At 41.9% G+C, this 27,220-nt stretch overlaps 1 protein-coding gene across 7 annotated transcripts in view; it reads left to right on the top strand.

The window, feature by feature from the left end:
- Positions 1-27,220, top strand: part of RBM26 (RNA binding motif protein 26) — a 946,655-nt gene that overhangs the window by 661,602 nt on the left and 257,833 nt on the right. The window contains exon 20 of one of the 7 annotated variants that reach the window (XM_033948170.1): positions 8,015-9,273. The exons of the other annotated variants lie outside the window; for them this stretch is intronic. Within the exon in view, the coding sequence (XP_033804061.1) occupies positions 8,015-8,020 (6 nt within the window). The 3' untranslated portion in view covers positions 8,021-9,273. Of the gene's footprint in view, positions 1-8,014; positions 9,274-27,220 lie in introns of those variants that run through there. 7 annotated transcript variants of the gene reach the window in all.

The raw sequence follows: 27,220 nt of genomic DNA, 5'->3' as shown, positions 1-27,220 counted from the left end.
GATTACTGCAATCTACTTCTAACTGGTATCCTGCAGTGTCGCCTCTCCCTCTTGCAATCTGTGGAAAATTCTGCTGCACGACTCATCTTCTACCAACCTTGCTATGCTCATGTCATCCCTCTCCTTAAGTCACTTCACTTGCTCCCTATCTGTCACCGTATTCAGTTCAAGATCTTATTGCTGACCTACAAGTGTGTTCATTCTGCTGCCCCTCAATATCTCTTATTTTATTTCTTCCATTTGTGCGTCGCACATATACCTATACAAGCTCTAGGTGACATTACAGAGGAAGGGTTAGAAGAGGGTAGGGAGAACTATGGAGGGCAGGAAGGAGTGGAGAGGAGAGAAGTATGTAGAATATTTCATAGAAATTCCTAACTTTGGACCAAGGCGAACCCGTAGACATCATTTACCTCGACTTCCAAAAGGCCTTTGACAAGGTACCCCATGAGCGGCTACTTAGGAAGCTGTGGAATCACGGGGTGGAAGGGGACGTACACAGATGGGTCAAACACTGGTTGGCAGGCAGAAGGCAGAGGGTTGGAGTGAAAGGTCACTACTCGGGCTGGATGAGGGTCATGAGCGGAGTTCCGCAGGGGTCAGTACTCGGACCACAGCTTTTCAATGTATTTATTAATGACCTGGAAACGGGGACGAAATGTGAAGTTATAAAATATGCGGATGACACCAAACTCTGTAGCAGGGTTACAACTGCCGAAGAGTGTGAGGAACTACAAAGGGACCTAAACAAACTGGAGGAGTGGGCGAATAAATGGCAGATGAACTTCAATGTAGAGAAATGCAAGGTCATGCATATAGGGAAAAAGAACCGGATGTTCAGCTACCAAATGAGGGGATTAGTATTAGAGGGAAGTAGCCTTGAAAGGGACTTAGGCGTACTGGTGGACACAACAATGAAGTCAACGGCACAATGCGCAGCAGCCTCAAAGAAGGCAAACAGAATGTTGGGTATTATCAAGAAGGGTATTACAACCAGAACAAAAGAAGTCATCCTGCCGTTGTATCGGGCAATGGTGCGCCCGCACCTGGAGTACTGTGTCCAGTATTGGTCACCGTATCTTAAGAAGGATATGGCAATACTTGAGAGGGTTCAGAGGAGAGCGACACGAATGATTAAAGGAATGGAAGACCTTTCATATACTGAAAGATTAGAGAGACTGGGGCTCTTCTCCCTGGAAAAGTGGAGACTTAGAGGGGACATGATAGAAACCTACAAGATAATGAAGGGCATAGAGAGAGTAGAGAGGGACAGATTCTTCAAACTTTCAGAACATAAAAGAACAAGAGGGCATTCGGAAAAGCTGAAAGGGGACAGATTCAAAACGAATGCTAGGAAGTTTTTCTTTACCCAGCGTGTTGTGGACATCTGGAATGCGTTTCCAGAGGGCGTAATAGGGCAGAGTACGGTGCAGGGGTTCAAGAAAGGATTGGACAATTTCCTACTGGAAAAAGGGATAGAGGGGTATAGATAGAGGGCTACTGCACAGGTCCTAGACCTGTTGGGCCACCGCGTGGGCGGACTGCTGGGCACGATGGACCTCTGGTCTGACCCAGTGGAGGCATTTCTTATGTTCTTATGTACAGATAGGAGCATCATCTATGTAAATAATATCTAAATGAATTAAAGTAATATGTAAAAAAGAACAGAAAGGAGGAACTGTTAAACAATAGAATTCAGTTAATAAAAAGAATAGGAATAAAATTTAAAATTCATAAACTGGAAGAAAAAAATTGAAAACCAAAATCAAATAAGTCAGGCAGAAGTCCAATTTCCTGAAGCAGCTCTGTTGCTTCAGCATATTTTAAATAATCCCAATGGCAAAAGTCCAGATGGGACAGATATCAGCTCGGGCTTTCCAGCTGCTGCAGCCCTGACTCATTGCTTCCAGGCAGAAGATGCACAGAGATAGAACAATCCAGCGCTGGGCTGCACTGCTTTCAGTGGGCGGCGGATGCTAATGGGCAAAGAATACAGCACTCTGACTCCATCGGACAACCGGGAGGAGGAGTCCACAGCATGGTCCCACTCCACGGATCCGGAGACACCACCAGCCCCTCCCCAATGAGAGAGCAGACACCGCCCTATCCTAGGCAACCACCAGCAGCGATCAACCATGCCTCCACTGGTCCTGCCTCCAGCAACGATCTCCCCTCAGCGATCTCCAGTCACCACATGCAAGTAGGAAGGGCCTCTGCTGAAAATGAACTGTTCCAAGCCTTTAGGTTAGTAGACATGTTATGCAGTGATTCTATAACTGTCAAACTCCTCCTATCCAAGATATTTTCTGACTCGCCCGAATGAAAATTAAAAGAAAAAAGTGCAGAACCCTGTAAAACTATGAATAAAGTAGATGAAAGGGACAAAATAAAGCAGAAACCAACTAAATAAAACTAAATAAAATATAAGAGAGACACACTGAAGCCCAGGTCTTACTCAGGCAACATTCTAGAACAGAATCTCTCCTCACTTCTCTTTCCTTATACACCTCCCAGATAACTCCATTCCTAAGATAAGCTGCTCTTAGCTTTACCCTTTCCTCCATTCCCAATTCCAGACTTTGTTCCTTTTATCTAGCTTCCCTGGAATAAATTACCCAAGTTTGTCCGTCAAGTCCCTTCCTTTGTTTAAAAGCAGACTGAAAACCCACTTTTTGATATAGCCTTCAATCCTTAACCCTACTCCTCTGCTCTCCAACCCAGCCAGCTGATTAAGCGTTCCTCTTAACTGTATCCATGACATCCTGTTTGTCTTAGCTGTTTAGATTGTAATCTCTTTCGAGCAGGGATTGTTTTCTTCTTCTTTGTGACTCTGTGCAGCACTGCGTGCATCTGGTAGCGCTATATAAATAATTAGTAGTAGTAGAAACATAATCTCTTTTTTTGATAGACAGATACTATTCCTGAAGCCCGCCATGTAGCTGTTAATTTGCCTGTTTACTGCCTCAATAAGGCCTGGCAATTTGGACATCTTGTTTCTTTCTGTTGTCCATCCTTGACAAGACTACTACATTAAAGAATTTAGAGGGTATCTATAAAATCTCCCACACTTTGATATGGAGTGCAGTTTTGAAACAAGAGCAAGGTGTGCCTGATGAAGACATGATTGATTGAATTGATTAAACAAGAAACCTAACTATTTGTGGGTTAGATAAAATGATTCTGTTAATTAAGGAATTGAAATTGGGTTTGAAAGAATGTTTGGACAGGAGTGTGTAATGCTTTGGGAAATGGTGAATGTGAATCCTGGCACAGCTGGAGTTTGGTGTCATGTTTAAGGGCTGGGATAAAACTAAAACTGCTTTAGAGCCCGAAGCTTGTCTTTTTCCTGAGTTGCTAAACATTTGGGAACTCACTGGTACAAGATTATATGTTCTGTATAAGGAAGGCTAGAGTTCCCTACATACTGGCCCTAGCTAGAGTCAGGGCAGTATTGTGAAGATTGTTCAGAGGTTCAAGCCAAATTATGGTGAAGAAGTATGTGACCAGTGCTCTGCTATTGCTGTAAAGCACTGGAAAAGAAACATGAGAGCAGGAGGGCTGCTTAGCCCTGCTTGCTGGCAAAATAGGAATGGACCAAGGTTCCTGTTGTGGATGGCTGCAAGAACTGAGGCAAAATGGCAGCCTTTGGTATAGAACTGTTTGCCACATTTTTGGTTTGCTGAGAAATACAATCCTGAACTTTTAGTATAATAAGTTTGTGCCCTAGACTGAGTAAAGGGATTGACCATATGAAAGGTGAAGGATTATATTTTGTACAAGCTTTTCTTTTTCCCTTTTGTGAAGATAATGTGATGGAAGATTAAACAGTTTTTAGTTTTTGGAACTAGAAAGGGTAAGAGACTATTTATGTTGAAAATCCTGAATAACTCCATCGGCACTCTTTGGAGAGCTGGACAGTGTGCATGTGGTGGGAGTCTGGGCCTTACCCTGCTTGAGGGGGGGGGGGATTCTGATCCTGCCATAGTCGTCAACTTTTGGAAAAGCCACCTGGAGCCAATGCAGGTATTAGAATATTTAGGAGTCTGATTCAACACAAGGGAAAACCTGTGTTCCTCCTGGAAAGCCACAGAGAGAAGCTTCGGCATCAGATATAGGAGTTTTGGTGTGAGTCTTCTCCGACAGCCTGGCATTATTTGCAGGTAATGGGATCAGTGGTTGCGACCATGGATGCAGTCTCTTGGACAAGGGAACACTTGTGTCCACTCCAGGATGTGGTCCTCTCCCAATGGTGCTTGCAGAGGGATGCGCTTCACCAGCTGCTGCCTTGGACAGCAGAAGCTTGTCACAGTCTAGCCTGTGGGTTGAAACACCAGTCTCTCACGAGAGGAGCTCCCCTTCACACCAATTCATGGGTGACTCTGATGGCAGCCTATTTGACTGGGAGGCATATTGTGAGGGGTGTCTAGTTCAGGGACATTGGTCTCCTTCCCAAAAGAAGTGGTTGATTAACCACTTGGAACTTCGAGCCATCTACCTAGTGCTTCAGGAATTCATAAGTGCATCGCAGAGCAAAGCAACAGTGGTAGCCTAAGCCAATCATAAGGGGAGCAGCAAAAGCGCTGCTTTACGCTTGGAATCCCAGATGCTACTTCAATGGGCACGCTTGTCAGTGCATGTGGCAGGAGTGGACAATTTGCAAGCGGATTTCCTCAGCCAGAAGACCCTGGATCCTGGAGAGTGGTCACTGTCTCAGGAAGCCTTCACCAGCATTGTGAATCAGTGGTGGCACCCAACATTTGATCTGATGGCATCGACAGCCAACAAGAAGGTGGTTTGGATCTTCAGTCGAAGAAACGAGCCTTGATGCAACCTTTGTCAAAGGGATCAAAGTCTCAAACTTCCTTGTCATTCCTGGCTGCTCACACAGGGTCCAATTGCCCTTCAGGATCCAGAACGCATTCGTCTTACGGCATGGCTCTTGAGCACACAGTGCTAGCGCAGAAAGGCAATTTGGATGGAGTGGTCTCCACTCTTCCAAGATGTAGGAAGAAGGCGACTATAGCAGCATATGCAAATGCCTGGAAATGCTTCCAAACTTGGTGCTCTTAGAGGAGTGAAGACCCAAGCTCAGCACAGATCTCTGTGGTACTTGCCTTCCTTCAGAAAGGTCTGAAAAAGGCTTTGCATTGGATCCCTGAAAGTTCAGATTGCAGAACTCTCCTGTTTTGAGCCTAGGATTCATAAGATCACATAACCGCACATTCAGATGTGGCCAGGTTTTTAAAGGGCGCGTTACGCTTCCATCTTCCAGTGTGGCAGCCTTTTCCAATGTGAAATCTTAGTTTTATCCTTCAAGTGCTGGCTAACCTCTTTAGCAAGCTTCCCTGATGGACCTCACCATCAAGATGGTGTTTTTGGTAGCGATTACCTCCACTCGGCAAGTGTCGGAACTTCAGAATTTGTCCTGCAGAGATCCATTTCTCAGAATTTTGGATTTTGGCATGGTCCTACTCACAGTCCCATCTTTCTTACCAATAGTGGTTTCCAGCTTCCCCATTGTCTGCTTACCTGCCTTCATTCCTTTGGGATAGAGAAAGAGTGATCAGGTATTGAAATTGTTAGATGTACGCAGACTCTTGCTGCGGTATCTAGAGGTTGCGAACAAATTTCGATTGTCAGATCATCTGTTCATATTGGCTGGAGTTGCCCATTACCAGCCTCGAAAATGATCATTATGAGATGGATCTGTATGGCCATTTTTTCAGTCTGTATTGGTAATGAAACATGTCTGCCTATATCATAAATGTACTCTCTACCAGAAACGTAGCTTCCTCATGGGAGGAATCTTCGGCAATGTCCGCAGAAGAAATCTGTAGAGCTTCCTCTTGGCCTTCTCTCCATACGTTCACAAAATTTTACAGGGTGGACTTGGTGGACTGCATTCAGTTCTGTCCACAGTCTCATCTGTCCTACCCTAAACTCAGTAGACTGCTTTGATATCTCCCACACATTCAGGAATGGAATGTCTGTCACTCTAGAACAGGGGTGTCAAAGTCCCTCCTCGAGGGCCGGAATCCAGTCGGGTTTTCTGGATTTCCCCAATGAATATGCATTGAAAGCAGTGCATGCAAATAGATCTCATGCAGATTCATTGGGGAAATCCTGAAAACCCGACTGGATTCTGGCCCTCGAGGACCGACTTTGACACCTGTGCTCTAGAAGGAAAGATTAGGTTCTTATTTCTAGTAGACAGACACTCCATTCCTGAAGTCCACCCTGTATGATGTTCATTTGCCTACTTACTGCCTCAGAGGTGCTGTGGAATCCGGATATCTTGTTTCTTTCCTTTGTCCAGCCTTGACAACAATAGATGACGTTGAAGAAGTTAGGGGGGTATCTATAAAATCTTCTGCACTTAGTGCAGGTTATGCTGAAGTTGATGCCTTGTTTGTTTTCACCTTGTTATGTATTGCAAATGGTTCAGTTTGTTTATCTGTTACTGTATATCAGGGGTGTCAAACTCAATCACATAAGGGGCAAAATCTAAAACATAGGCTAAGTCACGGGCTGAATTTTTTATTAAGATACTTAGGGGTCCTTTTATTAATGTACGTTAACTGATTTAGCGCGCGCTAAGGCCCTGATTCTCCAAAAGTGCGTCCCGATTTTAGGCAGCTGTAGACGTCCTGTCGGTGATTACGAGTTTGGGGGGGAGGGGGTTCCGACAGGAGGAGTTGGGCATTCTCCTGTCGGCGATTACGAGTTTGGGGGGGGGAGGGGGTTCCGGGGTTCCGACAGGAGGAGTTGGGCATCCTCCTGTCGGCGATTACGAGTTTGGGGGGGAGGGGGGTCTGGGGTTCCGACAGGAGGAGTTGGGCATCCTCCTGTTGACGATTATGAGTTTGGGGGTGAGGGGGCTCGGGGTTCCGACAGGAGGAGTTAGGCATTCTCCTGTCGGTGATGGGACAGGCGGCCGCAACAACCGCGGCCGCTATACATATTGCAGCAGGGAGATCCCTTGCTGCCATAACTATAGCGGCCGCGTCTAATTTAACCCGATTCTCTAAAGATGCCGGTTACAGAATCGGCGTTTAGTATAGGCCGATTATGAATAGGACGCCTCTCCCGGGCGGCCTGCCTGGGGAGCATTTTTTTTAAAAAAACGTGCATCCCGATTGGCTGATTAGACAGCTGCAGGACGTCTACAGCTGCCTAAAATCGGGACGCACTTTTGGAGAATCAGGGCCTAAATGCGCACCTTAATAAAAGGACCCCTTAGTCTTAGTAGAAGTATAGTTTTACAACATCTCCAACCCCACCTGGCTCTGTGATGTAAACAAAATAAATAAAAAGGACTTTTCCTCTCTCTTTTAGGTCCTAGTTTATGCCTGCTGTAACACCAGATCTGGCAGGATACACATTTCAAATCTGACATATTATAATCACAAAACAGAAAATAAAATTATTTTTTCTACCTTTTGTGGTCTGGTCATTATTAATATCATGTTGTGGTCCCAAGCTCTGGTAGTCTTCTGATAACTCGCTTGCCAGGGTCTCCTTTCTTCTTCCCTTCCGTTTCCCTTCCCTCCCCTAGAGGTCTGTCATCTTTCCTTTTGGCCCTCTGTTCCTTCCCTCCCTCCATCCCGGATTCCTGGTCTCACATTAAAGCAGCCTGCAGAGGATCGCTGGTTGGCTGTAATAATCTTAGCAGGCTGTCATAGCCTCTGCAGCACGTTCTCTCTGCCGCGGTCCCACCCCTCCTCTGATGTACGGGACCGCAGCAGAGGGAACATGCTGCAGAGGCGACGACAGCCTGCTAGGATCGTTACAGCTGACCAGCGATCCTCTGCAGGCTGCTTTAATGTACGGCCAGGAAGCCACATGAACCTACAGCTGATGCAGGAGTGGTATCTGATTGGGGAAAAAAAATGCCTGCCAGCGGGCCAGCTTAAGTGCAAATTTGTAATTGTCTGGGGACCAGAGTTTTGACATGTCTGTATATGTTTAATGATATGAGTCACCCATATCCCTCCCTATTCTATTTCCTCTCCAGGGCTGACCATCTACATTGATATGAATTGAGAAATTGGAGGACAGCCTCAATGGATGGGAGGCAGAGCAAAAGAATACTAATGAAGCTCCCTACAAGAGTTCTTACAAGAAGGGGTTGACTACCCACATGTTCAGGAATGGAGTTTCTGTCTACTAGAAAGAAGATTATTTAAATAAAAACTTAATCTTTCCTTATCCTCTCTGTTTGCCATACTTATGCATACTGTATCTCAAATACTAATAGTCCTTCTAAAATGACAACTTAATGGGCCTAGGTAGAGATTAAGCAACATTGCTGATAGGACAGATCTTATAACTTTCCTTGTGTCAAAACATGCCAACTAGATAGATATGTTCCACTTTTCCTTGCTGTTTGTTAAATATGAGGCAAACCACTGCATTGCAGATATCCCAACTGATTTCAACCTAACAAACAGCGAGTGGTTAACAGTCAAATGTCACAGCTACATACATAAGAATGAGGATAAACCCCTTTTATTCTTAGTACTCTTTATCAGGGAATTGGATATTGAAGTCTTTAGTTTTTCAAACCCATGGTATCTATAGAATCCATTCCTTTGGGCATCTAATAGCTCATGGGAGTTGATGTAATCCTGTGTCTTAATATATGCAGTTAATTTTGCTAGAAAAGGTAAGCTCGGAATTGGACAATATGGGAAAGGTGTAAATCTAGTTTTGGATTTTTAAATATTGGATGCATACTTTCAGCTTCAAGATGTCTGGCATTAATCCAGTTAGTAATGAGCATTACATCAAATATATGAAGAAATGAATAATTCTTCCCTTTATAGATTTTATCCAACTAGTGAGATGGGTTGAGAGGTCACATTGTAACATGCAACTCCAAAATCACCTTATTGATGTCTTTGGCATGTACCTCAGCAAAGATGTTCCATTTCATTAATCCTTTTCTTCCATATTGGTTTTTAAGGAGCTGAAAAATTGAAATGAACAAATGGAAAAATCAAGTACAAAATTCTAATGGTGCTTTTTGAGCTGCAGGTTGTTTGATTTGTTAATGGATTTGTAATAAGGTTGTTTATTGTGTTTGGATGGTCTATAAAATTTCTGGTCCTCCATCTGTTTTGATCAGTAGGCAATTGATGCAAATGTGAAATGCTTTAGCATTTGTGAACTTTCAAATGGAAATAATTGCATGTCCATCTATCTATGTGTGTACTGTGCTTATGATGTAATTAGTTGAGAGAAGTAATAATAATAAAGACATTTGTACAGAGACATATTTGTTATCAGAGAGTTTGCTGCTGGGATTTGGAAGGAGGGGTGCCGGTATTGAATTTTATTATATAGTAGTAGTGATTGTGTGTGTGTGTATGTATGTATATATATATATATATATATATATAAAATTTAATTTAATTCTTATATACCGCTAATAACCGTGAGGTTTCTAAGCGGTTTACAAAAATGAATGCATTAAAAGATACAATAAATAAAAATAAATAAGATAGGTACTTGGAAATTCCCTAACTGTCCCAAAGGCTCACAATCTAACTAAAGTACCTGAAGAGACAATTTATGAAAAAAAAAAAATATATATATATATATATACACACACACACACACACACACACACACTTTTATGGGTATATACACAAATTTTATGGGTAAGCAGAGGGATGAGTGAGGTTATGTAAGATGCCCTATGGGTTACAGATGCTCTATTATAGTTTCTTCTGGATAAAGAAGAAGGCTTTGAGTGATGCAGATGTATGAATTAATGATTATTTCTACATTGGATATGTAAAAGATATGTAATGTGTGTTTTACGGAGGGCTCTGGTTGGAAAATGGGTTCCTCATGTGACATTAGCAAAACATGCAACCTAAGACTATTTGTACTCTATCAGATAGATCAGAAACCTGTACTTTTAAGTACCGCAGTTGGGTTTAGTTAGAAATATAGAGGGTGATATTTGTTCTGTCTCTGTACTAGTTTAAAATGTGTTTAAAATATTCCCTCTCTCCATGGGACGTTATGCTGCAGTAAGTGTGAGAAAGGCATTATGTGTAATGTAGTTTCTTACGTACTGCAGCCACCCATGTTTACTGTACAAGCTTTTGTTTCTAGTGGTCTTTTTCCTCAGACCCCCCTCCCTTTTCCTCTCATCTAAGCTTGGGTCTTTGTCTTATTGAAGTACATCCTGGCCAATTTTACAACCCTTACTCTGATGGGTCTGCAAAGGTACAACCTCGCTCTGTTACCTGTTGCCAAGCTCTGTCCCTATTGGTCTCCCTCCCCTGCTGTCTGGGTACTACCTGGGATTCTTTTGTCTCAACCCCAGTTACACGTATGGCTCCATCTTAAGCACATGACTGCATCCCCAGCAAAACACCAGTGTTTTCACCTTAAGCTACCCAGCCACATGCAAGAATCGCTCAGCATTTGGAGCACCTTTCTGCCTAACTTAAAACTCATCTCCGCCCTCCCTTCATTCTTCAAATCTACATCTTCTCCAGCTGCAACATCTAGGAGATTCACCGATTGTGAGTAAATCTACTTTATTGGCTCGATAAAATATATTTCAAAAAATAAGGACTTGCCTGCGTGGGCGTTGGGAATACTAAGGTTTAACTATCTGCACTATTTAGCCATGACAGGAAGCTAAATCAGGACAGAACAATATTAGGTGATATAAGAAAAGGGTTGTATGCACAGTGATAAGTGCCATGGCAAAGGTCTGAGGGCTTTTCCTATAGCTTTATTATTATACTTTGGGATAATTTGTATATACCAGTGAGGTTTCATATTTTTCTTGCAGTTCTCTAAACTGAATGCTTCCTTATGAGATATGAAATAATTGCTGAATGTTAATAAGTTGCCTAAAAATGTGGACAGAAAAGAAGTTTTCTAGCTACAGAAGCCCTTGATACAATTGGAACAACCAAGTCATTTGCAGGGAGTAAAAATAAGGGGTAAGGATCATGTTTGGTCCCTGGGCATTGATATGGATTCTAAATGGATAGCATCTGTGGTTAAAGTTTGCTTTCTTCGCTTTTGTTGAGGAAAGAATATGGTTTTTGTGCAGAAAAAGATGTCCCTCAGATATTTGATAGTACACACCTAAATTGTTATAGCTTTTTAAAAATCTTTGTTTATATAGTTCAATACAGTAGTGTTTAGCTTTCAATATATGATGCAGATTCTGAAAAATATGTTGAATTGATAAAAAGAACAAGCAAACAATAGCAAGGATTCCATTGTGAAACTTATAATGAGGTATATTACATTACATTACATTACATTATGGATTTCTATTCCGCTTATACCTTGCAGTTCAAGACGGATTACAAAAGATTTGACTGGACATTTTCCAGTGAAGATACACTTATTTTTTTTTTTTTTTTTAACAACAGAGGAGATATAGCTGGAAAGATTCCGAGGGGATTTACAAGTTGGATAGCAAATTGACAGTGCAGAACTGTGTGATATAAACAAATAGATTACATTTGGAGTAGGTAAGATTACAATACATTTCTGGGATCTGTTTACTTGGTAGGTGATTTGGGGATGATTTTATAGGGGAGAATTATCTGGAGGTAGGTGAAGAGGGGTTAAGATATTTGGATGATTTTTTTGAAAAGCAGGGTTTTGATTTCTCTTCGGAATGTTTTGAGGTCGCCCGTTGTCATCAGCAGGTTAGAGATGGAATGGTCGAGTTTTGCTGCTTGTGTTGCCAGAAGGTTGTCAAACATTTTTTTGCGCTGTGTGCCTTTGAGTGGGGGGAAGGCAAAAGGGTTCGGGGTTCTTCTGTGTCTTGAGGTGAAGATCTGGTTTAAGCGGTTGTTTAGGTAGGAGGGGGAAGAGCCATTTAACGCTTTGAATAATAGGCAGTAGAATTTGAATTGAATTCCAGGGAGTAGATCAGTCTGAGGGCGGTGTTTTGTATGGTCTGAAGTTGTTTTATCATCATGGCAGGACAAGGTAGATAGAGGGAGTTGCAATAGTCCAGTAAACCTAAGACTAGGGATTGGGTAATTAGTCTGAATTGTGCTGGATTGAAACAATTTCTGACTTTACGTAGATTTCTCATAGTTAGGAAAGCTTTCTGGGTTGTCTTGTTGATTTGGGATTGCATTGTGCAGCATCTGTCTATCGTTACTCCTAGGAGTTTGAGTTTGGGTTGTATTGGGTATTTGGTATTTTTGATTTTCAGTTCTGTGATGGTAGGAGTTTTGGCTTTTTCGAGCAAAAGGAATTTTGTTTTTTCTGAGTTTAGTTTCAGTTTGTGGTCCATCATCCATTTTTCCACTGTATCTAGGGTTGTTTCTAGCTTTATTGTGGTGGTGGTCTCTGATGGGTCGAAGGGGAGGAGTATGGTGATATTGTCTGCGTAACTGAAGGATGTGACATTTAGGTTGTCTAAAGTGGCTCCTAGGGAGGAAATAAAGAGGTTGAAGAGCATAGGTGAGAGAGGTGATCCTTGTGGAACTCCGCAGGGATTGGACCATGGTTCTGATTTGATATCATTGGATTTTACCCTATAGGTTCTTGATTTGAGGAATCCTTGAAACCAATTGTGGACCTTGCCTGAGATCCCTATGGCGTCAAGTATCTGTAGTAATAAGGAGTGGTCAACTAGGTCAAATGCTGCAGAGAGGTCAAGTTGAATTAACATCATCTTTTTTCCTTTACTGATGTGTTGCCGGGCTGTATCTAGTAGTGAGACAAGTAATGTTTCTGTGCTGTGGTTGGTTCGAAATCCTGATTGTGAGGGGTGAAGAAGGTTGTGTTTTTCCAGATAGTTGGTGAGGTATTGTGCAACTAGGCCTTCTATTATTTTAACGTATATCGGTATAGAAGCGATAGGTCTGTAGTTGGAGGGGCTATCTATTGGGCCTTTGTGATCTTTCATGATTGGGGTGATTAAGATCTCACCTAGGTCCTGAGGGAATTGGCCTTCTGTCAATGTGGTTTGAATCCATAGCATAAAGTTGGCTTTGAAAGTGGTGGAAGCGTTTGATAACAGGTAGGTGGGGCAATTATTTAGGTCGCTGGAAGCATGGCTGTATTTATTGTAGAGTCTGTTTATATCCGACCAAAGTAGGATTGGGAAGTTGGACCAGCTTCTGTCTGCTACGATGGCTTCACCTGTTGAGGGGGTTGTTGTTATCTTTTCGAGATGGGTGTGTGTATTGATGAATGCGGTTCTGATATTGGTGATCTTGTTTTTGAAATGGTCTGCTAGTTGGATGGCTGTCGGTGGGTAGGTTCCTTGAGTAGCTAGGTAAGGTTTGTTGTCAGTGAGGTTCTTTACTAGATTGAATAGCTTTTTTGTGGTTGGGGTTTTTGTGCCTATCAATTTGGAGTAATAGGCTTTCCGTTTTTCCTTGAGTTTGGTCTTGTATTGGTTAATTTGGTTTCTCCATGCTGTTTTGGTGTGTTCTAAGCTCTTATTTTTTTTCCATTCTCTTTCTAGTTGTCTGCAGAGCTTTTTTTGATTGGTGAAGTTCGGAGTCGAACCATTTATCTGATGGTCTGCAGATTTTGAATTTTGATTTTTCTGGGGCTAGCTCATTCAGGATGGTTTCGCTTATGGCTCGCCATTGGGGTATGAATTCGTTGGGGGCTATATTGGTGATAACGGGGTCTGCTTTGTCCCAGAATGTGGAGGCTTCGATTTTTTGGTGTGCTTTGAAGGAAGTTTTGGGTGGAGGTAGCTTGTTATTGTGTTGAGGCCAGTTGATTTTAAAGGTGTATTTGTAGTGATCTGACCAGAGGGAGGGGTGCCAGGCCCCATTTGAGATATGGATTTCAGGTTTGTGAGGGTGTTGGGTCATGTAAGCAGCGACATCTAGTTGGTGGCCTTTTTCGTGTGTGGGTTGGGGGTTGAGGATCTGGTAGTTCAGTGCTTTGAGGTATGAGAGTAAATTTGTTACTTGTTTAGAGGTGTGATCTTCTAGATGGAGGTTTATGTCTCCTAGGAGTAGGTTATGAGGTGATGTTAGGGAATTCTGGTAGATAAATTCTTCGAGAGCTTGTTTGTTATCATTCCATTTTCCTGGTGTTGAGTAACAAAGGATGCATGTTAGTGTTCCTATGAGAGATTTGTCAGATAGTTGACAGGCTAGGAGGTCTAGGTGGGGGGTGGAATGTTTGTCTAGGGTCTTTATATTGATGTTGTTTTTGAGTATGATGGCTAGACCTCCGCCACGTTTTTTTTCTCTGCAGACCAATTCTATTTTGTAACCCATTGGGCAGAATTCTGTGATGGTGGGATCGGAGTCCGAGGTTAGCCAGGTTTCGGATAGGAATAAGCAGCTTAGTTGTTTTTTAACTATCCAGTCCTTAATAAGGTCTGCTTTTGTGCTTATTGATCTGATGTTCATATATGCACAGGATAATGTGGTGTTGAATGTTTGAGGAGAGGGTGTGCAGTTTGGCTGGAGGAGATTTTTTTTTGGTTTGTGGATGATAGTTTTGGTCTGATGTTCTTGGTTTTGGGGGTGGTCTTTTTCCCCAGCTGGTAGGTATGCTGATATGGTTGAATGAGGAGCAATCTATCAAGTTTCTGTGAGAGTATAGTTTTCTGGTAGGTAGAGGGAGCCTGTAGGATTCTGATAAGGTTGGGATAGAGGATGTATGATACCCTTCTGTTTTTCTGTTGGTTAGGAGTAGGAAAAGCAGAAGGTGAACGAGTATATCTCAACAATATATTATATTTATTTGTATGTGATGGATAAATAAATGTTTAGAGTTCCATTTTAGATTAAAATGGTATTTTGTTAATTAATATGGAACATATGGTATCCCATATGGAGATCCAGTATGATTTGACATGTGTACATTGTCATAGCAAATGTTTAAAGGAGCCAATTTCAGAATTACCTCACAATTTCTTGCACAACCTCACTCTTATCTTGAACCCTCGGGTAGTCAATCCCTTCTCATGAGAACTGTTGTAGGAAGCTTCATTTGCATTTGCTCCTTCTCTCTTACCTCTGAATTGCCTTCCAGTTCCTCAATTGTCTTCCTACAAGTGAGGCAGTAGGAGCTTGTCTTAATCTGCTTTGTTTATTTTACGTTAAATTCAGTTCTTTTTCTGCTAATTTGCATGAATTATTTTCATGCTGCAGAGAATCTCCTTGAGACAGCTCTGGTTTTGGGAAACCGCAGACTCTGAGGCAGAGAGTCTGCTTCCAGGGAGTTGGACTGCTTTGCAGTGCACCTCTTGGACAGCTTGCATTCACAGATCGGGAGCTCAGGGACCATTCTCTTGGGGGCATAGCTCGCCCCAGGTTTGTCCGCTAGTAGGATTGAGTGCAGGCTCCGTGGTAGTTTATCCAGGGTTGGGGCCCACTGCATTCCTCCCCTCCCCCTCCCAGTTTGCATCCTCCCATCACTGTTTTTCTTCTTCTCTGTCACAGAATTGTAACTTTTCCCCCCTTTCCTCACGACTCACATAAGTTTTACCCAATAACTTTGAGGTTATTTTGTTCGTCAGCACTCCCTGTTTGTCTGTTTTGATTTATTAAATTGTACATCGCTTAGTAAATTAAATAAGCGATCCATTAAATACCAATAAAAACGTGAAACTTGCATGCATGGACATCGGGCCCGAGAGGCATTCAGAAGAGACAGTCCAATTTCCATGCTTGTTAAGACAGAGGATCTCCCTGTAAATTGTTTCAGCTTCTTTCTTGCAGCTCCCAACACACACAGTAACAGGCTGACAGCTTGAATGATCAATTTAGGGGGTCTCCAAAATCACGTTTTGAGTTGTTTCAGGTTAGTCCTAGGTCCCCTCCCCCTAACCTGAAAAATCCTAAAATTGCCTTTTTTTTTTGGTGTGACTTCCCTGCTGATTTTGGCTCTAAAATTGCTCACAGGGCGGCCATCTTAGATTTCCCAATTTAAAATAAAAAACTTATTTCTTCCTCAAAATGCCTTGTTTGTGCTAAAAAAAACAGGTGGGATGGACACCTCAGGGCAGGATAATTTGGATTTATGCTCTATTTACGGTGGATGGAAATCTGAGGAGCATTTGTGCTCCAAGTGCCATGTGGCACGTGAGGGGTGGGGAGCCTCTACTTTAGTCATCCATGTTTTCTTGGGGAAGGGTTTCCTAAGTTCCAGTCTACCTGAGGGAAGTCACAAAAGTCCAAATTTGAGCCAGGGGGCAGCGCATGCGCATCCCTAGCGAAAGCACAACTGCAATTCATCTGCAAAATCCTGCAAAGGTTCTAAGCTGGGACCACAGGGTCCTCATGGGTTCCCCCAAATTTATTAATATGGTGTTTCAGACCTATCTGATTAACAAGGGCCCCATGAATCCATCTGGTATTACAGCCCTTTTAGTGCCGGGGATTCACCCCCACAAGAGCGTAAATTCTCAGCAAAAGTGCCACATGCAGTCAGTCTACCTACGAATGACTCGGATGATTAGGATTCCATTTTTATGCCATTGCTTTCCCTGACAGGAACTTCTACAATGGGTAATGATGCTGCAGCCAAAGGGCTTCAGGACTCAGATCAGGGGGACACTCCAGATCTTGGGGAGGACCCCACTGTCCGCAGACTATTCAAGCTGTCAGCGCTAATAAGGTTGATTTTGGAATCTCTCCAGGAGTTGGAGACTCCTCAGGCATCTGAAGCACAGTGCTCCCTTATGAGCAGCTCTAAACCGCAATCCTTCTGTTTTCCAGAGAATCTAGAAAACAAAATGAAGAGGGAGACAGAACACAAAACAAAAGAGCAGAGGAAACAGCACAAAGGGCCTCCAGGTGATGGTGATCAACCTATATTTTATTGGGAAAGACCCAACACGGGCAATGTTTCAGCCCATCCGCTTTCGTCAGATGTCTGTTTTAAAAATATAACTATAAAATCAGAATACAGATGAATCATGAGAGATACCATACATATAAAACATGGAAAAAAAAAAAAGTATAATGTTGAAATATAGGTGAGATTTCTCATGTTTATGTATGGTGTCCAGCTTCACTTTTGGTGATAATTCCATTGGTGTCAATGCTTACATCAGTCATTCACATATATAAATAGTATTCATCACTTCAAATGGAAACACACCCATCTCCCATAGGACTTTTTACAGTATTTATATTTATTTTTATAGTATCTTTTGTCCTGATATGTTTGTGTTTCATGCATGGTTTATAATAATTTAATTTACATAAGAACATAAGAATTGCTGCTGCTGGGTCAGACCAGTGGTCCATCGTGCCCAGCAGTCCGCTCACGCATCAGCTCCCAGGTCAAAGACCAATGCTCTAAATGAGTCCAGTCTCACTTGTGTACATTCCATTTTAGAAGGAACTTGTCCAACTTTGTCTTGAATCCCTGGAGGGTGTTTTCCCCTATAACAGACTCCAGAAGAGCGCTCCAGTTTTCTACCACTCTCTGGGTGAAGAACTTCCTTACGTTTGTACGGAATCTATCCCCTTTCAACTTAAGAGAGTGCCGTCTCGTTCTCCCTACCTTGGAGAGGGTGAACAATTATTTTGCATGTTTTATATGTATGGTATCTGTCATTATATGTACGATATGTGTCATTACATTTTTAAAACAAACCCCCCCCCGACTCAGGTGGATACGCCGAAACATTGCCCGAATCAGGTCTTTCTCAATAAAATATACATTAATCACCATCACCTGGAGGCCGTTTGTGCTGTTCATTGTGCTTTTCAGAGAATCTAGACATCACAAAGATGCTTATGAATCACTGGGAAGTGCTGGAAGGTCCCCTGCTGGTGGCAAAGGCCATGACTAAGCTCTCTCCAATGGCTGCTATATTTAACCAACTTTTTGTTCCCTCAGCGGTGGATTCTTTGATGGTGCAAGTTACCAAGTGCCCATCACTTCCCAGTGAAGACGGTGTGGTGTTGGACACCCAAGAGCGCAGAATAGAGTTTGTACTCAAACAGTTTTTTGACTCCATAGCCTCTGGTTTGAAAGTGGCCATGGCAATGTCCTTTGTCGCTAGAGCCTGTTACTAAGTTGTAACACGATCTGGACACTATTGTGGACAAGAATCTACCATTTTGATTACTGGAGTGGATTATGTGACTGATACCCTGTATGATATTTTCAGAGTTGTGAGCAAGCTCTATTTCTTGTTGTGAGCTTACTCTGTTTCCACACGCAGAATATGGATTAGACAATGGTCAGGTGATTATTCTTCCAAGATGATCCTAAGTAAGCTGCCATTTAAGGGGCAGTTAACTTTTTGGTAAAGGTCTGGATAACCTTATGGCCAGTGTATAGGGCTGAAAACCGAAATCCTTACCAGACAGCAGGCCTCGGTTCTCTAGGGGATAAGGATGTGGTATCTTTCATACTTCCAGGCGATATTGCCAATATTCTGGAGGTTCCTCAGGCCAAGACCATTTCAGAATGCTAGACCATGCTTCTGGGGTTTCTCTGAATTCTCCGTTTACCTCTCATAAAACAAGGAGTTCCTTTCTTCATTTTGTCCATTAGGTTCCTTCCCTTGTCTCCGTGATCTCACATCAGACATTTGATCTCAGTTTTTTACAAGTCAACTTGGATTTTTCTGGGTTCTTGGAACCCAACTCTTCCTCCATCCCTTTTATTGGAGCTAGGGAATCCTACATGTGAGAATATCTAAGGATAAAACACAGTTACTTACCATAACGGGTGTTACCTAGGACAGTAGGCAGATATTCTCATAATCCACCCACCTCTCCTAGTTGGCTTGGGCATAAAACTAATGACCTCGCGAGCTTGCGTCGGGCAGGAAGGCACTCAGGCATGAAACCTGGCAAAGAATGTCCATAGCTGAGTATTGGGGCATAACATGGATCAGCATACCTCACTAGAACTTGCTCTTCATTGGCTACCACAAAAGGACTGATTGACTGTTGCCACCAGATCACCGGCCTACAATGGCAGAGTAAAATTTATTAGACTAGACCTTAAAGCTTTACAGTTTGTTTTGTTTTTCTTGCAACTATGGACTTTCGATGTAATTTGCTGTCCTCTACCTATTTATTATGTAACCCTCACTTCTTGCATCCTGTAATTCGCTGATTGTCCAGCCTTCTTCAAATGTGAACCGCCTAGAAGTCTTTTGACTATGGCGGTTTTAGAAGAATAAAGTTATTATTATTGTTGCTGATTTAGAGTTTTAATCTTTAGCACTTATGAAGTACTGTTTTATGTGTATTACTGGAAATATTGCTAAGTATGTGCAATGACAAGACAGTGATAGGCCTTTTGACAGAACTATGTGTTTTACTGGATGCAACTTTTAGAAAAGCTTGTATGTATTTTAATTCTATTTTGAATCTTGTAATTGTACCCTATCTTTTGCCCACTTTAAGAGACTCTTCCCATGCTCTGCTTCCTGCCCAGCTGGAGTGAAGTGCAGTGAAGAAAGAATGAAGATACCATCGGCTGATAAAAAAAATAGGGGCCACGGCTGCTGAAACAGATATTGCCTCATGACTGAAACCCAACCACATTTCTGATCCATAGGTGGCAATTTCTGGATTGGAGATTTCAATGCTGAACATGAGTGTATGAGATTTTAGTGTGGTCATCAGACTTCAGCACATCGACCTGTGAGCTTGACCTGAAATATCTGGAGTAATCTAGTCTGCACTGGTCAAAGCTTTCTTAGGAGAGCATAGAAATAGTCTTGCTTGAAATGAAGAGTTTTGTTTATTTGCTTCCTTAGGTGCGGTAAGCTCATAACAGGATGAAACAAAAAATATTTTTAAATGGCTATTTGAGGTTCCACATATTGGAACAGCACTTCCATTTCTAGAAGCTTGCTGTGTACCCCTGCATTGTTTGCCTTTCCAACTGTAAGGGGTTGTGCATTTAAAATATTTTTTCATCGTGTGCTGTCATTTCAAGCCACTAGCAGGGATACAGAATTTCATTGATTATTGGCTGGCTGTACTTCCAATTTACATTTTAGGAAACTATTGAAAGCTTACTTGTTTGTAAGATTTTTGAAAGACTGATTTCTATACTTCAGTGTGACTATTCAGTTGTCTTTACCTCTTAAACCGCATAGAACTGTAAAGTTTTGTGGTATATAAATGGGATTTTGTTATGTTCACAGCCTTGCCCTTTCGGCTGGCTACAGCACCTTAGACCTTCACCAAGGTGATGGTGATAGTCACAATGCACCTGCGCAGTCTAGGCATTCAAGTCCATCCGTATCTGAACGATTGGCTCATCAGTGCCCAAACTGAGAGGGACACCAAGCAGTTTGCCAGGTTGTCCAGTTGCTTGCAGAGACTGGGCTGAGTGATTAATTTTCAAAAGAGTCACCTCATTCTAACGCAAGAGTTGGAGTACTTGGGAATGCATTTCTCCATGTGTGTGAACAAAACATTTTTTCTGAAGGCACGCAAGGAGAAGCTTCACCAACAGATCTGAGCTCTTCTGAGCATGCCCACTCTGACAATCTGGCATTATTTGCAGATGCTGGGGTCGATAGTTGTGACCATAGATGTAGTCCCTTGGGCAAGGGCCCATATTTGACCGTTCCAAGAGGTGCTCTTTTCCCGTTGGTGTCAACAGAGGTATCCCCTGCATCAAGGGCTCCCTGGACAGTGGGGGTTTGTCACAGCCTTGTGATTGAATCCTCTCTCTCTCCAGAAGACTTTTCTCCCGAATCTCAACATGGTTCATCTTGATGACAGACACCAGCCTTTACGGCTGGGGGGGGCACATTGTGAAGGACATCCAGTCCAGGGAAACTGGTCTCCTTCCCATAGGAAATGGTCAATCAACCGATTGGAACTTAAGACGATTCATCTGGCTCTCCTGAAATTCAAGAGTGCACTACAGAACCAAGGTGGTTCGAATTTTCTCGGACAGTGCCATGGCAGCGGCCTATGTCAATCACCAAGGGGGAATACAAGGAGTGCACCCCTAGTGCTTTCAGCAGTGCACGTGGCAGAAGTGGACAACATACAAGCAGATTTTCTCAGCCGCCAAACCCTGGATCCCAGGGAGTGGTCACTTTCCCAGAAGGCCTTCACTTGTATAGTGAAGAGATGGGGGACGTACAATGTTCATCCTGATGGCGTTGGCTTCCAACAAGAAAGTGGCTTGGTTTTTCAGCTGAATACATGAACCAGGAATGATGGTCTGAATACCATGACCCAAGGCACAGCTTCTCTATCCCTTCCCTCTGTTGCTCATGATAAGCTGTCTGCTGTGCAGAATCATGGCTCACTAAGGAAGGGTGATTCTGGAGGTGTCAGATTGGCTGAGGCACCAGTGGTATGCAGATCTGGTACATCTACAGCTGGATCAGGGTCTCTGACTTCCCATCTGCTCTCGCAGGGCCCAATAGCCCTGCAGCATCCAGAATGCTTTGGTCTTATGACTACTTGGATGGTGTAGTTACTACCATTTTGCAGAGTAAAAAGATATCGACCATTACATAAAGACCTGGAAGTGTTTCGAATCCTAGTGTACTTGTATGGGTGAGGACCTGGATTCTGTGTCAATTCTGATGGTGCTCTCCTTTCTCCAAAAGGGCCTGGAAAAGGGCCTAGCAGTTTGCTCTCAGAGTTCAAATAGCTGTTTTTTCTTGTCCCATGGGCACTCTCTTGCGGCTCATCTGGATGTGGTTAGATTTTTAAAAGGCACATTATGGCTCTGCTCTCTGCTGAGATAGCTGTTTCCGACTTGGAATCTTAACCTGTTTCTCAGGGCACATGCAAGTCCACCCTATGAACCACTGGGCCAAACTTCTTTGATGGATCTTTCCATAAAGACAGTATATTTGGTGACCATTACCGCTGCCTGGAGGGTGTCTAAACTTCAGGCTTTGTCCTGTAGAGATCTCTTTCTTAGAATTATGGACTCTAGGGTGACCTTATGCATTATCCCCTCTTTCTTGCCAAAGTGGTTTCTAGCTTCTATATTAATCAGGAGGTGCATTTGACAGCCTACGCTCCCTCAAGTTTGAGTAAAGAGGACAAAGTGTTGAAACCTCTGGATGTGTGCAGACGTTTACTGAGTTATTTGGAAGTCACAAATGAGTTTTGTGTGTCAAATCATCTATTTGTCCTGGTTGGACGGCTCAAAAGGGTCAGCCAGCATCGAACACTTCGATTTCCAGGTGGATTCGTATGGCCATTTCTTCTGCCTATATCGTAGCTCGAAATCAGCCTCCTATCTCAGTGAAAGCCCACTCCACACAAGGAGTTGCTTCCTTGTGGAGGAAATCTTCAGTTGTTTCCCCTGAGGAGATTTGTAGAGCCACCTCTAGGTCTTCTCTACATACATTCACAAAGTTTTACAGAATAGATGTGGTGACCAAGAGGGATTCCACATTTGGATCTTTGGTCCTGGTGGCAGGCTCATTGGTCTCATGTAAACGGTACAGTTTAGGGCAGGGCTGCCCAAGTCCGGTCCTCGAGATCTACTGGCAGGCCAGGTTTTCAGGATATCCACAATCAATATGCATGAGAGAGATTTGCCTGCACTGTCTTCTTGGTTTGCAAATCTCTCTCATGCATGTTCATTGTGGATATCCTGAAAACCTGGCCTGCCAGTAGATCTCAAGGACTGGACTTGGGCAGCCCTGGTTTAGGGGATGAAGAACTTATGCGTACGACAGAAGAGCGGGACTTGGGTGTGATGATCTTAAGGTGGCCAAACAGATGAAAATGTAACTGCGAAAGCTAGAAGGATGCTAGGGTGCATAGGGAGAAGTATGGCCAGTAGGTAAAATGATGGATTGATGCTCCTGTATAAGACTTTGGTAAAGAACAAGAAGAGAAGACAACAGGCCTCGAAATAAAACAATTACATATACTTTATTGAAAATTAGTCCAAAGTCTAAATACAAGTCCTTGGTACCGACTAGGATCCAAGTTTTGGCGACTATGTTGCCTTCCTCAGGGGACTAAAAGAAACTTAAAGTATAATAAAATGACATATAAACATTAAAAACACATGTGAAATAAATTAATACTTTTATAAGCAAAATATAAAATGAACAAGATGAATTGAAAACTACATGCAAATATATGAATATAGAAAGAATAAAGTCAGTACATAAATATTGCACATATAATCCCAAATCATTAGAATGCCAAGTTTTCAAGTTTCAAGTTTTATTATAATTTGATGAATCGCTTATTTGAAATTTACTAAGCGAATTACAATAAAATAAATATAAATTTGGACATACTATTTAAAATTTGCATATAATGGGCTAGACCGACAAACTTACAGACAAAATTGATACACATGGGTGAAGGGATAAAGTTACAAAATTATTGCTTTGAAGAAGAAAAGAGAACCATGAATGGAAAGAACACAAGGGAGGGCAAAGTGTATATTTCGGGGGCCACTACTTCACTGTTTAAATATGAATTAAAGATTAAAAGCATCTTTAAAAAGAAAGCTTTTTAAGTTATTTTTAAAATGACTAAGGTCCTTTTCCTCTCTTATATATTGAGGTAAAGTGTTCCAGAGTTGGGGGGCCATCACTGAAAACATATCATGGCGTCTGGTTCCGATCACTTTCAAAGAAGGGACTATTAAGAGCTTTTGAGCTGTAGAATGGAGCAAACATGGTGTATTGTAAGGAATAAGCATTCTATTAATAAATTGCGGTTCGTTGGTGGAAGAGTTTTAAATACTAAGAGTAATATTTTAAAGGTGATACGGTGATTGATTAGAAGCCAGTGTGAGTTAATTAAAAGAGAAGTAACGTGATCATATTTTTACCGTTATGAATAAGTTTAACGGCTGTATTTTGAATTATTTGAAGACATTTCTTTTCTTTTTGGGCAATGTTTATTAGTAATGAATTACAGTAATCAAGTTTAGCGATAATAAGGGAGTGTATTAAGATATTTAATGATTTAGGCTCAAGAAACTTAAAAATTGAGCGAATCATACGTAGTCTATAGAAGCAAAATTTAACGGTATTACTTATGTGTTCGTGAAAGGAGAATTTATCATCAATAATGATACCAAGTATTTTTAAAGATGTTACTAAATCCAGCTGAATGTTGTTAATGGTGAAGGGAATACTCAAGATTATTCCCTGTTTCCACGGGAAAAGTAAAGCTTTTGTTTTTTGTATATTTAAAGCTAGCATGTTGGAATTAAGCCAGTCTTTGATTATCTCTAGTTTTTTGTTGATCTCAATTATTTCCTCGATATTTTCTGGATTTAAGGGATGTAAAAGTTGAATGTCATCAGCATATGTGTAAGTCGTAAAGCCTATTGATTGACATAGACTTAGTAAGGGTGATAGAAAAATATTGAACAATAATGGGGATAAAATGGATCCTTGGGGAATGCCATAATTGAGAATGAAAGGCTTAGAAGTCGAGTTATTAAAACTAACTATGGATAATTGATTAGACAAGAAAGAGGTGAACCATTCTAGTATTTGATCACAAACGCCTATGGATTTTAATCTATCGAGAAGTAGGGCATGATCGATGGTATCAGATGCTGCTGATAAATCCAAGGAGAAGATAATTATGGAGTTATGATGGTCTAGGTCAGGGGTGTCCAACCTGCGGCCCAAGGGCCGCATACGGCCCAGTGAAGTATTTTGTGTGGCCCCGGTCGAGGGTGATGCAGTGTTTTCCTTTGCTGTCCCAGGGTGTTTATCATCTTGCCGTCTCCCTCCTGTGTCTTACTGCAGCGTTTGCACGTTTGGGCGGCTCCAGAAACATTTTTTTCGGCCAATTTGGCCCAGTGAAACCAAAAGGTTGGACACCCCTGGTCTAGGTGGTAAAGTATATTTGTAGTCAGACCAATCAGTGAGTACTCTGTATTGTGATTTTTCTAAAACCTGTCTGGTTTGGATCTAGGACGTTAGTTGATTCAACAAAATCTGATAATTGATCGAAAACTAATCTTTCTGTGAGTTTGGCTAAAAATGGAATATTAGCGATAGGGCGATAATTTGAGATAGGATTAAATAAAAGAAACATTAACTTTTGAAACCAATGCCAAGTAAATAGTTTGATAAACATCTTTGATAAACTAAAGATATGAGCATAGTTAAATACTATTAATATGTAAAACGATAAATAAGTAAAACCACAGACATAAATAGTACCAATTAATACTATTCAACTATAGGAAAATAAGACAAAAAGACTGTATAATGATGTCAGTACATGAATATTTCACATATGATCCCAAAAATGTTAAAATCCTAATACACAAATAAAATTGATACAAATGAAATTAGATTTAAAAAAGTTGACGCTTAACTTTTGAAATCAATGACAAATGAATTGTGTGATAATCATGTATGTTAAACTAGAAATATAAACATAATTAAATACCATTGATATGAAAAATAATAAATAATTAAGACCACAAACATAAATAGAACCCATTAATACTTTTGAACTTTAAGAAAATAAGATGAACCCAAAGGGAAATGGACTGTATAATAAATATCATTAATCTAATTTCTTCGCACTATGTGGAGTGCTGTGCGCTGCGCCACTTTACAAAAGAGGTCTATAAAAAACTGGAAAATCCAGCAAAGTAAAATCTTTGGAACTATGGATCGAATTCTGGTTAAGTCATCAGCATCGACAAAACCTGCATCATTGACCAAGCTATCGTCTTCGGGCAAGACATCGACATCTTCCGATGTCCCGAGGCCCAAGTTAATATCACCAACTCAGTCAGCTAAGCTAGCCAAGAAGCCTTCAGCTTCCCAGACAAAGTCTCAGACCATTCAGGCATCAAACCAATTTGTGCCAGTCACTCAGAGACCCTTAATGCGGCTAGCCTCTAAGTCTCGAGGAGCATCATCATCATCAATGTCCTCCTCCCCGGAGTGTACTGCAGCACCAGTGATACCGTCACTTACACTATCGGTATCAGTGCATGACGTTAGAGATGCTCTCTTTCGTCGGGAGTTTGTCAACATGTTCGCTAAGCTTCAACCCACGTCGACTCCTCCATTTCCAGTCCAGTCTGGATGACAGAGACCAGGACACCGATGCAACTTCGACGTCGATCTTCATCCTCAAGCCACGTTTCACATCAATCAAGGCAGCGATCTACTATACCGAGGCATCGAGTGTCGAAGCAACACTCTTCATTGAAGCATCAGTCTTCACCTGTATTGGAGAAACATCAATCAACATCGAGGCAGAGATCATCCTCGCATCTCCATTGATCTTCGAGGCACAGATCCTCTACTCTTAAACACTCATCAAGGCATGAGACTCCTTGATCGAAGCATCAGTCCTCAGAACAGGGGCGGGCTTTGAGACAGGGGTCCAGTTTCTCGAAGCACTCATCTCCATCTTCCACAGGAAAATGGATGTCTAAATCCAAACATCTTTCTCCTGCACGTTCAGCCAAAAGAAAACGTTATGCATCACCCATCCCTTCCATGCCACAACGCTTGAAGGGATGCTATTCTTCTTCAGACATGCTTGAGGATTCAGACATTCATTTTCAATATGCTTATGAGGCCTCACCTTCTTACTCGATAGCAGAAGGCTCTCCAGTGGAAGGTTCACCTTGTTCCACTTCTCCAACATCTAAACCACTCTCTTTCACCCAGTTCCTGCACCAAATGAGTAAGGACCTTAACATTGCCCTGGAATCCGACTCCACGTATACTAAGGAGTACCTGGAGGAGTTAGAACTTACACATCCTCCTAAGGAGTCACTTAATTTGCCCATGAATGGCATTCTTAAGCATACTTTTTGAAAAAATCTGGATACTACATACTCGGTTACAGCAGTTCCTGGCAAAATGGAATCACGATATAGAATGGTTCACTGTAAAGGGTTTGAGAAACCCCAACTCTCTCACCAATCGTTAGTGGTGGAATCTTCTTTAAAGAAGGCTAATCCTTCCAAAGTGTATGCTTACGGTTCCCCTTGATTGTGAAGATAGAAGCATGAACAAATTTGGGTGCAGATTATATCAAAATTCAATGATAATTTGAATTTTGAATTACAACTTTGTCTTCATATTTGAAGTATTGCATTAAAATCATGCCATCTTTCTTCAAATATTTACCCTCTCATCGTGTCTCAGAATTTAAACATATGCATCGTACTCTCTCACAAACCTTCAAGTATTCATGGTACAAGCGGCGTGTGATGCCTTTTGAAATGACCTCATGAGTCACAGCATTTTCAGTGGCCCTGTGACTACTGGTGTGGTTGCAAATGGATCCTAATCGCCAAGACAGATTGG

Source organism: Geotrypetes seraphini, chromosome 6 (genome assembly GCF_902459505.1).
Source record: "Geotrypetes seraphini chromosome 6, aGeoSer1.1, whole genome shotgun sequence".
Taxonomy (NCBI): domain Eukaryota; kingdom Metazoa; phylum Chordata; class Amphibia; order Gymnophiona; family Dermophiidae; genus Geotrypetes; species Geotrypetes seraphini.
Note: the sequence above shows the minus strand (reverse complement) of the source record. Positions and strands in the feature narration are given on the sequence as shown.